The sequence below is a fragment of the Podarcis erhardii genome, assembly GCF_964252035.2.
Source record: "Podarcis erhardii genome assembly, chromosome: 9".
NCBI classification, from domain to species: Eukaryota; Metazoa; Chordata; class Lepidosauria; order Squamata; family Lacertidae; genus Podarcis; species Podarcis erhardii.
In genome coordinates this window covers 67,183,480-67,200,555 of record NC_138512.1, presented here as the reverse complement: position 1 = coordinate 67,200,555, position 17,076 = coordinate 67,183,480, and the positions used below count along the sequence as shown (strand labels likewise).

General features: G+C 44.8%; 1 protein-coding gene across 1 annotated transcript in view; it reads left to right on the top strand.

The window, feature by feature from the left end:
• GPAT3 (glycerol-3-phosphate acyltransferase 3) overlaps nucleotides 1-16,996 on the top strand; it is a 28,750-nt gene extending 11,754 nt beyond the window's left edge. Inside the window, exons 4-12 of the mRNA XM_081877036.1 lie at nucleotides 2,079-2,153; nucleotides 2,885-2,974; nucleotides 4,666-4,759; nucleotides 6,373-6,488; nucleotides 9,106-9,161; nucleotides 11,775-11,860; nucleotides 13,690-13,818; nucleotides 14,057-14,136; nucleotides 15,892-16,996. Of these exons, the coding sequence (XP_081733162.1) occupies nucleotides 2,079-2,153; nucleotides 2,885-2,974; nucleotides 4,666-4,759; nucleotides 6,373-6,488; nucleotides 9,106-9,161; nucleotides 11,775-11,860; nucleotides 13,690-13,818; nucleotides 14,057-14,136; nucleotides 15,892-16,012 (847 nt within the window). The 3' untranslated portion in view covers nucleotides 16,013-16,996. The remainder of the gene's footprint in view (nucleotides 1-2,078; nucleotides 2,154-2,884; nucleotides 2,975-4,665; nucleotides 4,760-6,372; nucleotides 6,489-9,105; nucleotides 9,162-11,774; nucleotides 11,861-13,689; nucleotides 13,819-14,056; nucleotides 14,137-15,891) is intronic.
• Nucleotides 16,997-17,076: the final 80 nt, after the last annotated feature.

Below are 17,076 nucleotides of genomic sequence, written 5' to 3'. Positions count from 1 at the left end.
TTTCCCGATGAATAGCCTTTGGACTATAATGTAAATTAACTAGAAAACTAGAAAGATCTTTCCTCCAAAAGCATTTAATTTAAAAAAATCGGATTTAAATTAAAAAAAACCCTATTTTTTATATATGTATTTTTAAAATCATTGATATTTATCCACCCTGTGTGAAAGGAAGGAAAGAAAGAAAGAGGAAAAAACCTCCTATTTATTTAGAAGGGACCAGTCGAGCTTTAGCAGTTTTAAATGAGCCTGGTGCACAAACGCTGTTCTCTGTTCAACTAGCTCCTGAGAACAAGCCGAAACTGCATGGCAGGCTGAAGGTTTATGCGCAAGCCAGCACTGGTTTCTTTTTTAATAGAGTGGATTAACAAGCCTAGCTGCCACTTAAGGACGTGGCACATCTATTTGTCAAAGGGCGGTAGCTCGGTGGTGGTGCACCTGTTTTCCACGCAGGCGGTTTCAGGTTAAACGCCTGGGCTGGAACCGCCGAGAGCAGTGGCCAGTCAACGTACCAATGGCCCAATGTGGTATAAGGCTATGTTGTCCCTTGGTTTTCTGGATGATTCCTCCTGCTGGCCTCGGAAACCTGGCAAATGCTCTACTTTGCTATTCTTTGTCACTGGGGTTGAGCTGAGATGGACCCTTGGACTCTGCAGGAATGCTGCAAATAACATACAAGCTTGAGTTAAGTATTATTATTAATTACACTAGTGGCCATAATTGTGGAAACCTTTTGAAAAAAGGGTATTTCTGAGGTTTGATGGCTCACAACACCACTTTTCTTTTGCGTAACACCATAAAATTATATATCAATGGAAAGATAATTTAATGAAGAATGTAATGTAACGAAGTTTGTTCAGTTATCTGTATTCTATCAAAAGTTACAGCCAAATAACCAGAAAAAAGAAGCATAAGTTGATTAGGTTGATATTCAGTATGTAACCAATGAGCATGAGTGTTTAGAGAGTCAATCGGGTTTTGTGAGCCATCAAACCTAGAAATACTTTCCCCAAAAGGTTCCCACAATTTTGGCCACTAGTATGTATCCCAGCTTGCGTCCAAGAAGCTCAAAGTGACACCATGGTCTTTTCCCTCCTCATTTAATCCTCACAACAACCCTGTGAGGTAGGCAAGGCTAAGACACAGTGACTGGCCCAAGGTCACCCAGCGAGCTTCATGGCTGAGTGGCGATTTGAACCCTGGTTGCCCAAGCCCTAGTCTGGCGCTCGGTGTTTCCCAAACTTGGGCCTTCAGCTTTTTGGGGGACTACAGTTTTCACCATCCCTGACCACTGGTCCTGCTAGCTAGGGATCATGGGAGTTGTAGTCCAACAACAGCTAGAGACTCGAGTTTGGGAAATAGTGCTCTAAAAGCACTAATCCATACCACAATACGTGACCCAAGTCTTCGCCTGAAGGCACACAATGCAGTACTTTGCTGCAGCCAAGGTGGTCAGTGCCTGGATGAGAGAAGGATAAGGATGATGATGATGATGATGATGATGATAATAATAATAATAATAATAATAATAATACAGTGGTTCCTTGGGTTAAGTACTTACTTCGTTCCAGAGGTCCGTACTAAACCTTGAAACTGTTCTTAACCTGAAGCACCACTTTAGCTAATGGGGGTTGCCGCTGCGCCGCCGGAGCACGATTTCTGTTCTCATCCTGAAGCAAAGTTCTTAACCTGAAGCACTATTTCTGGGTTATCAGAGTCTGTAACCTGAAGCGTATGTAACCTGAAGCGTATGTAACCCGAGGTACCACTGTAGTAATAATAATAATAATAATAATAATAATAATAATAATAATAATAATAATGAATTTCTTATTTATACCTTTCCCATCTGGCTGGGTTTCCCTGTGAACCCAAGTATGCTACATGGTTATGGAGATGGTTACATTTTAAAAACTCATCTGGAGACCAAAAGTATGCACTTTAAGGAAGCCTTTCTCTTCTGATCAAACTCGTTTGTCAGGATTTCCAATTGCAAATTATCTGAAGATGCTCCAAGTAGGATCTGATGGTCTTGAATGGATAATGCATTTTGGATTTTCCCTTCTGTTTTCCCTCCCCAGGGTTACCTTGGCACACATTGGGATCCTTTCCATGATTTGCGGCGCCACGTTGGTAGGCCAGCTTCCAAATGGGGAGTAAGTGGATCTCCTTTGCATCAGTCACTTTGGGAAAAGAAGAGAAAACAAAACTCCACCTCCGCCTTGGGCCAACCTCTTGCATCAACGCAAGCTGTTTCTTGGAATTATTGGAATGCCGATTGACAGCTGGGATTCACCTGCCAAAGCATAACGTTATATCGTGTGAAGCTTTATAATCTTGCAGGAGCAAGTTTCATTATTCGCTGTGTAAAACTAATGGCCCATCCGTTTTGCCAGAAAAGTTCTTATAAACATACGTGACTGTGTTTATAAGAGGGAAAGCAAAGGGGGAATTTCCATTTATGGAGACATTGAAATAACAAGCAGAGAGATGGGAACCAGCTGGTGACACAATCTTATAGACTTGGGGTGTAAAAGTAATTGATAAGGGGAGAGCATTATCAAAAGCAGCTGAAAGGACAAGAAGAGTTGAGAATTAAGTGGGGGGGCTGCTGGATTTTGTAGAGAAGAGGGTATCCATTATTTTTGGGAGGCCACTTTTCCCAAATCATCCATTTTCTGAATATGTATCTTTATAGACAGAGCTACTGAACTCTTTGTTCTTCAGCTTGTTTAGAATGCTGACTCCTCTTTTGCTATCAAGAAGTTGAAATTAGGTTGTGATGTGTAAATAACCAGTGCTGCAACTCTGAGATCCTGGGAAATGTGGACCTACGTAACTTAGATTTGTAAGGCTGCTGTTACACCCAGTTTTTCCTGTTTTGCAGAACCAAAGACTGGCTGAGTGACCTTGTCCACCTCACCTGCTCCCGGATCCTTGTCAGAGCGCTTTCTGGCAACATTTATTACCATAACAAGTGAGTGAAAGAAAACACGACCCCTTCCCAGGACTGAAGTTAGATAAGTTCTTTTCTGATGGTGCCGGATAGATCAAGGTGTATTTTGTTGCTTCTGCTGATGTACACACCCCTGCAAGTAAACTGCTAGCACAAGGAATGGATGTGCATCAACTCTTTTAAGCTGAAGTGCTGTTTGTTTAACTTAAAGCAAGTTCTTTTTGTGTGTGTGTTTGGGTCCCTCCAAACAGGTGTGTTGCTTTTGCAGGTACATTCTGCACTACGTCTTTGGTACATCAGTAGTTCCCTAGTTGTTGTTGTTTAGTCGTTTAGTCGTGTCCGACTCTTCGTGACCCCATGGTGGTGGATTAATACTGGGCTGTCCACACATTCCTTCCACTTCTGCAATGCTTCTCCAACGTTACTGCATTATTGTACTTTTGCGCTGGAGCACAACACATCTGGGACAACCTGTCCCCCCTCCCCCCAGTACATTTGTGGTCTAAACAGTTACAGAATTTTGGTGGGAAGCAAAAGGGCAGCCACCAATTGGAAACAAAGAAATTATGTCCATCCTAAAATCTTTGCACGCTTGAAAGGGCCTGTTGTATTTTGTTGTGAGATGGATTCAGAAACTTCATCTTCCCTCAGCTGTCTCAAGTGGTACAGTCCACTCTGTCATCTCTGGGCTCTGCATGATGAAGAACAGGGCTTATCTGGGCTTATCTTTCCCTGCTCAGATGTCAGCATCCTCTTCTGAGTATAGTCTGTGGTCCTTTGGAAAGGGCAGTGGGTAGTGACATGAAGCAGGGCCTTTTTGGTGGTGATGCCTTGACTTTGGAATGCTCCCAAGGGGGGAGACTTACCCAGTAGCTATTAATAACTTTATTCTCCACAGAGTTGTCTAAACCTCTTTAAAAGCCATCCAAGTTGGTGGCCATAGCTGCTTCCCGTAGGAGTAAGTCCTATAGTTGTAACTATGCACTGTGTGAAAAAGTGCTTTCTTCTATCTGTCCTGAATATTCAGCTTCACTGGATGCCTGAGTATTATGAGAGAGGGACAAAAACCTTTCTCTATCCACTTCCTCCACAGCATACTTAATTTTATGCAAGTCTTATCATGCCCCCTCTTACTTGACTTTTCCTTGAGCTGAAAGGTCCCACAAGTTGTCTGTATAGTGCCTGTGTGTGGGTCTTCTGGGGGTTAAAGACCATTAAAAAAATGCCAAGTCCAATTGCTTTCAGAATACAGTGGTACCTCGGGTTAAGTACCGGAGGTCTGTACTTAACCTGAAACTGTTCTTAACCTGAAGCACCACTTTAGCTAATGGGGCCTCTTGCTGCTGCCGCGCCACCAGAGCACGATTTCTGTTCTCATCCTGAAGCAAAGTTCTTAACCTGAAGCACTATTTCTGGGTTAGCGGAGTATGTAACCTGAAGCGTATGTAACCCAAGGTACCACTGTATGCTTTTTAAAGTCTGTGCCCTGCTTTAAATGCGTTGCTTGTGGCTGAGAATTGCAGCTTAGAAATGTTAAATGTTGACAAAGAATGCATTTTCTTTTGACTTTTAAATGGCAACCCTGCTCATTAAGCCTTTACAGTGAAGGATACTCATGTGTAACGTGCTGCCGGTTTATGGGCATCTCGCAACCGCTCGTCCCCTACTGCAAAGTTGTGAAAAACTTGTGGTGTCCTCCTGTTATTTTGCAGGGAGAACAAGCCTAAGAAAGGAGGAATTTGTGTTGCCAACCACACATCCCCAATAGACGTCATAATCTTGACCAATGATGGCTGTTACGCAATGGTACGTCTTAAGTCTCATGAGTTTTGCAATTGCAAGGACTGAGAGTTGTAAAGACCTCTGTACATGAAGCCAGCGTTGAACTGTAGCTACTTCCTAGTTGCTAATAGTTGAAGTCATTGCTTCGTGTTGAGTTGAGAAAACTCTTGATGCAAAAAGGAAGAGGAACTGGTGCAAGTGATTTAGCTGTGCAGCTGCACAGAAGCACTTTTAATAGTTTTCACCTGTCAATGCTATCAGTGTGGATAACACTTTGCATTGCTTAAGAAAGCAGGTCTCTGTCCTGAGGAGCTTACAGTTAACACTGAGAAACGGAGAAAGAAGAGGCAAGGGTAAATGGGGAAAGAAAATGAGGAAGGTTTAGTGCTATATCAAGGCAGATATTCAAAGGCTGTGTCTTATCTGTATGTAGGATTGCCAGAAAAAATAGCTCCCCATGCAAAGCAAATTGTTGACATGCCTGCCCAGTTCACTGCCACGAACGCTTTGTTCAGTGGTGTTTGAACTTTTTTCAGAGAGGGCCAGATTTGATGAAGTGAAGGGCCACGAGGGCCGACCAACCAAAGTTGTTAACCTTTGAAGTTGTTGAGCTTTTTTTTTAGGGGCCAGATTAAACCAACCAGTGGGCTGAATTGGGCCCCCGAAATGGTCTTTGGACATGCCTGGCTTTGCCAATATCAGATAAGTGGCAAAGGCCCCATCTGCACCCTGCCATTAAAACAATGTTCAACTAAATGCCATTAAAACAATGTTTGGGTCCTGTGAGCAGGACCCAAACCAATGGATTCAGGTTACAAGAAAGTAGATCGCAACTAAGCATCAGAAAATACTTTGACAGTGAGAGCTGTTTGGCAGAGGAATGATCTACCTCAGGAGGTTGTAGACTTTCCTTCCTTGGAGGTTTTCAAGCAGAGGTTGGATGGCCATCTGTCATGAATGCTTTAGCTTAGATCCTTGCATTGCAGGGGGGTGGACTAGATGACTTAAGGGGTCCCTTCCAACTCTACAATTCTATGATTCTGGGAAGTGACAGTACAGTGGTGCCTCGCAAGACGAAATTAATTCGTTCCGCGAGTCTCTTCGTCTTGCGGTGTTTTCGTCTTGCGAAGCACCCCTATTAGCGGCTTAGCGGATTAGCGCTATTAGCGGCTTAGCGGCTAAGCGGCTATTAGCTGCTTAGCGGCTTAGAAAAAGGGGGAAAATAGGGAAAAAACTCGCAAGACTCGCAAGACATTTTCGTCTTGTGAAGCAAGCCCATAGGGAAATTCGTCTTGCGAAGCGCCTCGAAAAACGGAAAACCCTTTCGTCTAGCGAGTTTTTCGTCTTGCGGGGCACCACTGTAACGTGCAGTAGAAAGTGTGAGATAACCACCTCCCTAACACAACGTTGTTAACCTCCCAGCAAACAGATAGTAATGGAAGCTCAAAAAAAGCAGATTGTGGGCACTTAAAGATGACATAATCATGTCCTTCAAGAATGACATCACTTTCAATGCATGGGGGGGGGCGATCAACTCCACTCACAAGGCTCCTTTATAATTTTAAAAGGGAACTGTTTTGAAGGAACTCCCTGTTGATTTAATTGTGTCTTTTTTGGGGGGTGGGGGGACCTTACAGGTGGGCCAAGCACACGGGGGCCTAATGGGTGTGATTCAGAGAGCCACCGTCAAAGCCTGCCCACATGTTTGGTTTGAACGCTCCGAAATGAAAGATCGCCACCTGGTGACGAAAAGGTATGGGGTTTGTTGTTGTTTTTTGACCTGAACACCAAGAGGCAAATGGCTGTGGGTTGCTCTAAAGCAGGGGTCAGCAAACTTTTTACGCAGGGGGCCGGTCCACTGTCCCTCAGACCTTGGGGGGGGGCGGACTATATTTTTTTTGCGGGGGGGAAATGAATGAATTCCTATGCCCCACAAATAACCCAGAGATGCATTTGAATTTGAATTTGATTTGATTTGATTTAAACTGATTTTATAATGAATTGATTTTAGAATGCTGTATTATTTTATTGTTGCTAGCCGTTCTGAGCCCCGCTTCGGCTGGGGAGGGCAGGATATAAATAAAAATTTATTATTATTATTAAATAAAAGCACACATTCTACTCATGTAAAAACACCAGGCAGGCCCCACAAATAACCCAGAGATGCATTTTAAATAAAAGCACACATTCTACTCATGTACAGTGGTGCCCCGCAAGACGAACGCCTCGCAAGACGGAAAACCCGCTAGACGAAAGGGTTTTCCGTTTTGGAGGCGCTTCGCAAAACGAATTTCCATATGGGCTTGCTTCGCAAGACGAAAATGTCTTGCGAGTTCCTGCGGGTTTTTTTTCCTCCCCCCCCTTTTTCTAAGCCGCTAAGCCGCTTATCAGCTGATCCGCTAAGCCGCTAATAGCGCTAATCCGCTAAGCCGTCAATGGGCTTGCTTCGCAAGACGAAAAAACCGCTAGACGAAGAGAATCGCGGAACGGATTCTTTTCGTCTTGCAAGGCACCACTGTAAAAACACACTGATTCCTGGACCATCCGCGGTCTGGATTTAGAAGGCGATTGGGCCAGATCCAGTCCCCAGGCCTTAGTTTGCCTACCCATGCTCTCAAGCTAACATATTTGTATGCTTCTTATTTACTGCACGGAAAAGTGTGGCTCTCCTTGTGTTAACTGCCATTGGGGATTAGAAAAGTACGGTAAGAAACAGGGCCAGGCTGATGGTGTGCAGTCTCTCTGGTATGTCATTGCGTTAGTTCTGTCCGTTCATAACCTTGCAAATGCAAATAAAGGTATAGTCTGCCTCAGGGTGGATTTGATTTAGCTCAAATCAATTTAAATCAGGATTTAAATCACTAGTCAGTAAGACTTGATTTAAATCTCTTTTTTTTGCAGAAAGACTCATTCTTGCTGGTATAATCTTAATATTTACAACCAGATGAAGGTTTCATTTTTGGAATGATAAATTTTCAGAGTAGTTTTTTCAGTTATATCAGAAATTCCTGATTTGGTTATACTATTAGAAATACATAGACAGATAATTATGAAATTATTTTGAGGTCTAATGAGTTAACTGTTTATATTTCGACAATTTTTCTGCTGTACTTTATTGGAAATGGGAAAATAATCATTAGTAACAATTTACACAATTTATTTAACTAAAACAATAACATTATAGCATATGCATCCATGTTTGTTAACTGATGTGGTTAAACAATTTTAAATTTGTTTAAAAAACTGAGTTTTAGCATACATGAAAAATGTAAAACAAATCCCTGTTTCCTAATGAATAGCCTTTGGACTATAATGTAACTTAAATAGAAAATTATCTTTAGAAATATTTTCCTCCAAAAGGATTTTATTTTAAAAATAAAAAATCCGATTTAATTTTTTAAAATAAAAACATTGTTTTTATGCACCCTGGTCTGTCTTATCTCTGGGAAAAGTTGGCAAAACAGCCTCAGCCCAGTATACCTGAAGGAGTGTCTCTACCCCCATCGTTGAGCCTGGACACTGAGGTCCAGCTCCGAGGGCCTTCTGGTGGTTCCCTCACTGTGAGAAGCCAAGTTACAGGGAACCAGGCAGAGGGCCTTCTCGGTAGTGGCACCCGCCCTGTGGAACACCCAACACCCTCCCATCAGATGTCAAGGAAATAAACAACTATCTTTTAAAAGACATCTGAAGGCAGCCCTGTTTAGGGAAGTTTTTAATGTTTAATGACATATATTTAATGTTTAATTATATATTATTATTATTATTAATTATTATTTATTGCTTGTTCAACTGCTGGCTGGAGTGAAGCAGCTGCAAAAGTATTTGCAAACCTGCATGCAGCTCCTTGAATATCCTGGCTTACTAAACCAAAACCTTCAGGCAAGTCCATGCCAACAACCTTAATAATAATAATAATAATAATAATAATAATAATAATTTTTATTTATACCCCGCCCTCCCCGGCCAGAGCCGGGCTCAGGGCATCTAACACCAGTGAAATTACAGTAAAAATATAATAGTGAAAAAAACCAATTTAAAATACAGGTTAAAATGCAGTTTAAAACCTTGCCTTCCTTCTGTTGCTAAAATTTCTTCCCTACCCGCACCAAACTGAAATGGTGCTTTGAAGAGTAGGACCTTGAAAGGTACCTCCCAATCTGAGAACCACTTAGCTCGCTTGACTCTTAAATATTTCACTGCACAGCACAGAGCTAAGGTGTGCAATTTGCTCCCACAAGGTGTTGCCAATGGCCTCCGGCTTGGATCCAGCAACCCTCTACTTATGTCCTGAGTTATTGGAAACAGATTAATTCCAAGAGACCCTCTTGAGTACTGAGGCGAAGACTGAAATATTTCTCCTTCTCTTTCAGGTTGAGGGAACATGTTGCGGATAAGGAGAAGCTGCCCATTTTAATTTTTCCAGAAGGTAAAACACACACTTCTGTTCCCTCATTTGTGGGTTAATAACAATTACGATACGATACGATACGATACGATACGATACGATACGATACGACAATCTTTATTGTCATTGTCCCATACAGAACAACGCAATTGAAAAATCTACATCAGACCTTCAAAAACCAACAAGCCTGCTATCCCAGCCTGTTTAACCCCCTAAAAACTCTGATTCCCCATAATTAAATACAATATACTCCCATAGAGACCACCTTACACTGCGTTTAAAACCAAAATCGCATTTGGATAGAAACTGTTACTCAGGCAGCTAGTCCTAGTCTTTATAACCCTGAACCTTCTTCCAGAAAGCAGAAGCTGAAAGAGATCATTTCTGGGATGTGCACTATCCTGCACTATCTCTGCAGCTTTCTTATGACACCTGGAAGCATAGATTTGATCCAAGGTGGGAAGAGTGCACCCAATTATTCTCTCTGCAGTCCTTACAACCCTGGACAGCATTGTTTTTTCCCTGACCGTGCAGCTCCCAAACCACACACACACAGACCATAAGTTAATACTGTCTGAGTCGCTCTTGGACTCTTCCCTCGCCGTGAGGAGTTCCCCTCAGGTTGGTTACATCAAATTCCTGCGAGAACATCCTCTCTTGTGACAGTCTTATGGAGGAAAACAGCAGAATATGACCGTAAACAGTGAGATCATAATATGAGGCCCATCTTTGTTTGCATCCTCCATGGCAACACAAGAGCAGGCCTTATCTGTGGTGGCTCCCCGTTTGTGGCATGTTCTCCCCAGGGAAGTTCAATTGGCGCCTTTCATTAGGTACCAGGCAAAAGCATTATAACTAGGCCTTTGGCCTAATTTAACTATCTGTGGCCACTTAGCAGCGGGCCACAGACATCCCATGCAGATACATGAAAACCAAGAGAAATAAGTTAATTTCTTATTTTCTCTTGGTTTTCACATGTCTGCATGGGGTGTTTTTGTCTGGGTGGTTGTAAGTTGCTTTAGTTTGCCCCGGGGCAAGGTAATGCAACAAACAATTCAACAAATAATAATGATGAATACATAAATAATAAAGGCGATGTGGCTGAGCTTCTCTCTGCCCTTGTCCCTTCCTGCCCCCTGATATGTGGCTTGGCATCCAGCATATACCCCTTGTCAGGGGAGTCTTTAGTGTATGTGCCGCCGGGGTGCAAAAATCCGCCCAGCGCCCCCAAATTTAGTTTAGCCCCAAATTAACTTTTACAGTGGACGCTCAGGTTGGGAACGTGATCCGTGTGGGATGCATGTTCGCAACCCGCATCTGCACATGCACAGGTTGCGATTCAGCGCTTCTGCGCATGCGCAAAGCGCGACTTACTGCTTCTGTGCATGCACGACCGCCGAAACCCAGAAGTAGCCCATTCCGGTGCTTCCGGGTTTTGGCAGTCCACAACCCAAAAAGACACAACCTGAAACGGCTGTAATCCGAGGTATGACTATTGTGCTTATGTCACACACAATGCTTACGCCTTATCTCTTGTTCACAAAAGAAGGGAGGAAAAAGAAACAAACTTTGTTTTTTAATTTATTTACTGACAAGCGCCACCGTGGTAAATGACAAGCGCCGCCTCTGGCACGGCGCGCCTTTGGTAAATGAGCGCACAAAGTCGAAAGTCCTTTAGTGAAGCAGGTATAAGGTAAAGGTAAAGGTACCCCTGCCCTTATGGGCCAGTCGTGTCCGACTCTAGGGTTGTGCGCTCATCTCACTTAAGAGGCCGGGAGCCAGTGCTGTCCGGAGACACTTCCGGGTCACGTGGCCAGCGTGACGCAGCTGCTCTGGCAAGCCAGCACCAGCGCAGCACACGGAAACGCCGTTTACCATCCCGCTATAAAGTGGTACCTATTTATCTACTTGCACTTAGGGGTGCTTTCGAACTGCTAGGTGGGCAGGAGCTGGGACTGAAAGACGGGAGCTCACCCCGCCGCGGGGATTCGAACCGCCGACCATGTGATCGGCAAGTCCTAGGCGCTGAGGTTTTACCCACAGCGCCACCCCCGTCCCACTAGTGTCCTTTAGTGGACACGTCCTTTAGTGAAGCAGGTATACATTTCAGTAATACCTAGGTATATATGTATTTTGTTTTTCTAGCTTGATCAAAATTATTTGTTATTTCATAACAGGTAGATAAGAGCTTAGGCGGCTTCAGTGGCGGGCGCCTGGCTCTCCTCAGAATTTGGTGCCCAGGTGCCCTGCACCCCCGGGTGAAGATGGCCCTGCCCCTTGTGTAGACATTATTGAGCTGGATGAACCCATGGCCTGGCTTTGCATAAGGCAGCTCCCTGTGTTCCTTTGTCATTCATGGAACGACTCCAGCTTGCACAGTGGAACTTGCCCTCCCTCTTCTTCCCCAACTCCCCACCCCCAGCCCACAAAATAAAAATAAATTTCAAAATGTGGTAGGGATGTAGGGAGAGAATAAAGATCCATCAGAGCAATCAGAAGTCCTTGCATGATCGGGTCAACTTAGTTCAATACAGCCTTCTGCAACTCAGGACTTTAATGCCTAATGTGAATAATGCTCCATCTGGGTTTGTGTTTACTGATTGCTCTGTCTCTTATTTCTTTTTTAAAAACCAGGCACTTGTATAAACAACACCTCAGTCATGATGTTTAAAAAGGGAAGCTTTGAAATCGGTGGCACAATTTACCCAGTTGCTATCAAGGTAAGAACACGCAAAAATATTCTAGGTTCTAGAAGGTTTTCTAGCCAATTCTAGCCTGTTCCTAGGACAGGTGTTCCTAGTGCCCTCTGGATGTATTGAACGCCGCGTCCTATCATCCCTGATCACAGGTTATGTTGGCTGAGACCACTGGGAGTTGGAGACCAGCAACATCTGGACGGCAATAGCTTCCCCATGTTTTCCCAGCAAGGTGTGGCTGCTGCTGGATCTCATGGACTCCAACGCAGGCATGGAAGTCTGGAGGTGCCTCCAGACAGGTTCAAGATACATTAAACTGGACAAAGATGCAAGTGAGAGCCAGCATCTGGAAGCTCAGCTTCCTCCATCCATGAGCTTTGCTAAAGAGGGACTGGGCAGAGGAATGAATGGAGCACAACCAGGCTTTCCCTGTTCTTACATCTGAAAGCAGATTTGTCTCTTTCCAGGGAGCAGTGTGCCATAAACCCATGGCACCAAGTCCAGTACAGTGGTACCTCGGGTTAAGTACTTAATTCATTCCGGAGGTCCATTCTTAACCTGAAACTGTTCTTAACCTGAAGCACCACCTTAGCTAATGGGGCCTCCCGCTGCTGCCGTGCTGCCGCCACGCGATTTCTGTTCTCATGCTGAAGCAAAGTTCTTAACCCGAGGTCCTATTTCTGGGTTAGTGGAGTCTGTAACCTGAAGCGTCTGTAACCTGAAGCGTCTGTAACCCGAGGTACCACTGTACTAACTAGCTACAGACTACAGTCAAACCTTGGTTGTCGAATGTAATCCGTTCCGGAAGACCATTTGACTTCTGAAACGTTTGAAGACCGAAAACTGAAAGCGGAAGCCTCAATACAATAGGGAGGCTTGACTATAATTAGCCAGCTCCCCCCCACTCTCCCCCCCACCAATTTTTTATTCATTTTATAACAACACAAACAGAAAAAACAAACAATACAAGCAAATTCTTATCTTATCCTTATTTTTTCTAAACCTTGTTAGGTGGGCTTCCCCAAGTCCCTCCATCTGATTTTCATTTTACCTCATCTTTAGCAGTTTACATATATCATAATTTTTAACCATTTTTTAAATCATGCTTACTTTTACCATAAAAATCTTCACATTTTATCACTTACAAATAATACTGTTTTAAAATAAACTATCTTCTTCTTCTAACTCTACAGCCTATATCCACTTCCAAAGGTATTCTAAGATTTAAATACAGCGGTACCTCGGGTTAAGTACTTAATTCGTTCCGGAGGTCCGTTCTTAACCTGAAACTGTTCTTAACCTGAAGCACCACTTTAGCTAATGGGGCCTCCTGCTGCCACCACGCCGCTGGAGCACGATTTCTGTTCTTATCCTGAAGCAAAGTTCTTAACCTGAAGCACTATTTCTGGGTTAGTGGAGTCTGTAACCTGAAGTGTATGTAACCTGAGGTACCACTGTATTAACATATTTTTTCAGATATTCTTTAAACTTCTTCCAATCTTCTTCCACCATCTCTTCTCTCTGGTCTCGGAGTCTCCCAGTCAGTTCAGCAAGTTCCACATATTCCATCATCTTCATCTACCAGCTCCCCACCACTCATGAATGCTAACCTTGCAAGCTAAATGGGGGGAGCCTGCCGGACCTCATTGTGCCCATAGGCGAGAGGTTGTCTCGCCGCTGGCCTAATGGTTGCTCCGCCCCCCTTAGAACTCTTGATTAACTTCTCACAGCCCTACACTTTTGGGAATTTCTGCTCCCTTCCAAGAATGCTCCTTGTAACACGGCTTGTGAAATGGCCCTTTTCACGTTGGCTGTGAGCATGACTCTCAAACGCTGTCCTCCTCCCTTTGCAGTACGACCCCCAGTTTGGCGACGCCTTCTGGAACAGCAGCAAGCACGGCATCGTCAGCTACCTTCTGCGGATCATGACCAGCTGGGCCATCGTGTGCCACGTCTGGTACCTGCCGCCGGTGACGAGAGAGGTATCTGCCGTTTTCGCATTGTTGGCGGGTTGGCACAGACACTGCTGTTTAATAAGCAGGAGGAATGGCCCATAGTGGTGCCTTTGTAACTTTTGGGGGCAGCTAACCAGAGATGCTGTTTTGATTCTCAACCCCCTTCTTTCCCTCTCCTGGCTAAACTTGAGAAGTCCACAGTTGACTTCCTTATTGCATTTATATGTGGGTTACAGACGACTGCGTTCTGTTTCTTTCTTGGCAGGAAGGAGAAGATGCCGTTCAGTTTGCTAACAGGGTGAAGTCTGCTATCGCTCGCCAAGGAGGACTTACGGAATTGCCCTGGTGAGAAAAATGAGACTATGTCCAAGAGAGGAGAGAGAGAAAAATTATAGAGTACTTTGTAAAAATTCAGGGCCTTAAATTTCAGCAGTGGTTGGTAATGATCTAGAATTCAGTTTGCCATTTGTCTTGAATGCTTTAGTTGAGATTCCTACATTGCAGGGAGTTGGACTAGTCCCTTCCAGCACTACAATTCTATGATTCTAGAAGTAACAGTGCAAGCCTAACCAGATCTGCTCAGAAGTAAGCCCCAGCGGCGTAGCGTGGGTTGTCAGCACCCGGGGCAAGGCAAGTAATTTGCGCCCCCTAACCCGGGGCAAGGCAAGTAATTTGCGCCCCTAACCCCTAACCTGCCACCGCTGCCAGCTTCTTCTTGCTGCTGCCTGGGCTGGGGTATTTACAGTAAGCTAGCCACGGCGGCGGGGGCGGGTCCGTGTCAGGTGATCTGAGGCGAGTTGCCGCTGGCGCTGCCGCCCAAACGACGCCGCTTGCCCGGAGGAGGGCAGAGAGGCGAGGAAAATGCAACATGGCCCAGCAGCTGCTGCTGCAGCAGCAGCAGCAGCAGCGGCGGCGGCGGGGGGGGGGGGGCTGTGAGGAGGGGCTGCCTGGCGCGCCCTCTGCGGCTCTGACGCGCGGGGACCGCTGAGAGCCGCTGCCTGCCGGACGCCTTCAGCCCGGACGCGCGCACAGCTCGTCGGTTCCGTGAGACATGGGGCTCTGCTACAGCCTGCGCCCGAGGCTCTTCGGCGACTCCGGAGGTGGCGAGCGCCCCCCCCAGATGTTGCGCCCGGTGCGGCCGGCCCCCCCTGCACCCCCCATGCTACGCCACTGGTAAGCCCTAGTCAGTTCAATGGTGCTTACTCCCAAGTAAATGGTGTGGCGTTCACACGGAGCTCTCGGTCGTCTCACGGACTATGGACCCGTACACCACTAATCCGCTGCCACCAACCAGGTCCTCCCCGGTAAATCACTTAGTCTCAGTCAGGTTCTTAAGTTAACAAAGAAGAGTGTAGTTTCTTGCAGACACAAATAAACTTTAACTGCATTCAAAACGTTGTTACTCTTTACCTTCTTAGTCTTATTTTTATCCTGTCTTCTACCTTCCCTCACACAAGAACCAACTGCACTAACTGTCTCTCTATTTCCAACTGTTTGCCAACTGCTTTCCCAACTGCCTTTCCCAACCAACCAACCCACTAAAACCAACCAATTAGCTAACTCAAACCTCGGGCTAAGCCCTTTTATAAACAGGTAGGCTCCGCCTCCGGCTTTCCTATTGGTCTACCTATTAACCCTTTCTCTCGCCCTGTACAGACATGTTCAAACGAACGGGCAAACGCCACAAATGGCACTTAGGATTGCAGTCTTGATCTGCTCTGAGCACTGCCAACAAATGCAATAGTGTCCAGCTGAACAGATCTGCGATTGCAATGACTTTTGGTTGTGCAACCGCCATCTCCTTTCACCTCTCTCTCCACATACCCCTTTAACTCCCTGCAATCCTTTGTAGCATATCACCTGGATAGCTCAGCTGGTTAGAGCGTGGTGCTGATAATGCCAGGGTTGCAGGTTCGATCCCTGTGTGGGACAGCTGCATATTCCTGCATTGCAGGGGGTTGGCTTTCAACCCTCCAATTCTATGATTTGGGGAGAGAAGAGGGAGACGTTCTGTTGGGAATCCTTGCGCTAGCCAGCCTTCTTAGGAGTGCCATCTTTATTCTGCTTCATACATTTCCCTTTCTGCCCTGTTCTTTTAAGGGACGGAGGTTTGAAACGAGCCAAAGTCAAGGAGACTTTCAAGGAAGAGGAGCAGAAGAACTACAGCAAGATGATAATAGGAAATGGAGCCTTGTCGAGTCGACCAGCACACTCTGACTGATCTCTTCTGGCGGACGCTTTCCATGCCTCATCGCTATAGAAACGTGTGGATTGTTTTCCCCCCCCCCCATTAGAAAAGAGAAGAAATCAAAGCACCAAGAGTGGGGACAGCCAAGGCGTCGCTTTGTTTTCCCTTCAGCTGTGGCTTGTTGGTTTTGCCACTGTCCGCCGGTGAATTCTTGCTTTTGATGTCTGGGAAAAGAGAACTGGATTGAAGCAGAATGGAAAAATCCCAGGCAGCAACTTCTGAATGTTTGCCCAAGGGGGATTGTAGATAATGATTATAATAATAATAGTAATAAAAATCGAGCCCAAGTTATGTAGTTTGTACAAATAACAGTCAACGTTGTTTAAATGGTTATGGAAAGTCTGGGAAACTCCTCTACGGTCACTCTGATGGATTGCTGTGTGTTGATTGTTTGAATAGGTGGTCTAACATTTCGATGGCTTGTTTTTGATGGGTGTATTTTTGTTGTTGCCGAGAAGTTTTTAGGGAGGAAGTGAATGTCATTTAGTGTTACCAGGATGAACAGCTAGAAAAATGAAACATTGACTGGTGGCTATTCTTGACAGTTGCAGTGAGGAACCAAAACAGCCTGCAGACATTGTTTTTATTTGTTTATTTTTTTTTAAAAAAAGGTTGCTTCTTGTAGAAATCCACTCCATCTTTCAGAAGAACTGTCTGGAAAAAAATGTTTGATCCAGTCTGGGGGGCTGCTGACCCACCCCTCACGAAACGGAGAAGAGCAAGTGGTTGAAACGCTCAATTTTTTATATATATATAAAAAAATCACTCTGCTCCCTTTGTAATAAAACGCTAAAAAGTTGGAAGGGGAAAAAATATTGGAGGTAAACAGTGTCTGCTGAAATGCACTTCTTCCATGGTCTGTGTTGGCAGCAGCCCTATATGTGTATCTGTCACTTCCTGTATGAGAAATGTTATGTTGCCTTATTGTAAATTGAAATAAATTCTATATTTCTACTAGTGGTAGCATTATCCCCCCTTTTTTTTACTCATTCCCCACAGCTGTGCATAGTCTGCACTTAAAATAGAAACCTGGGCCA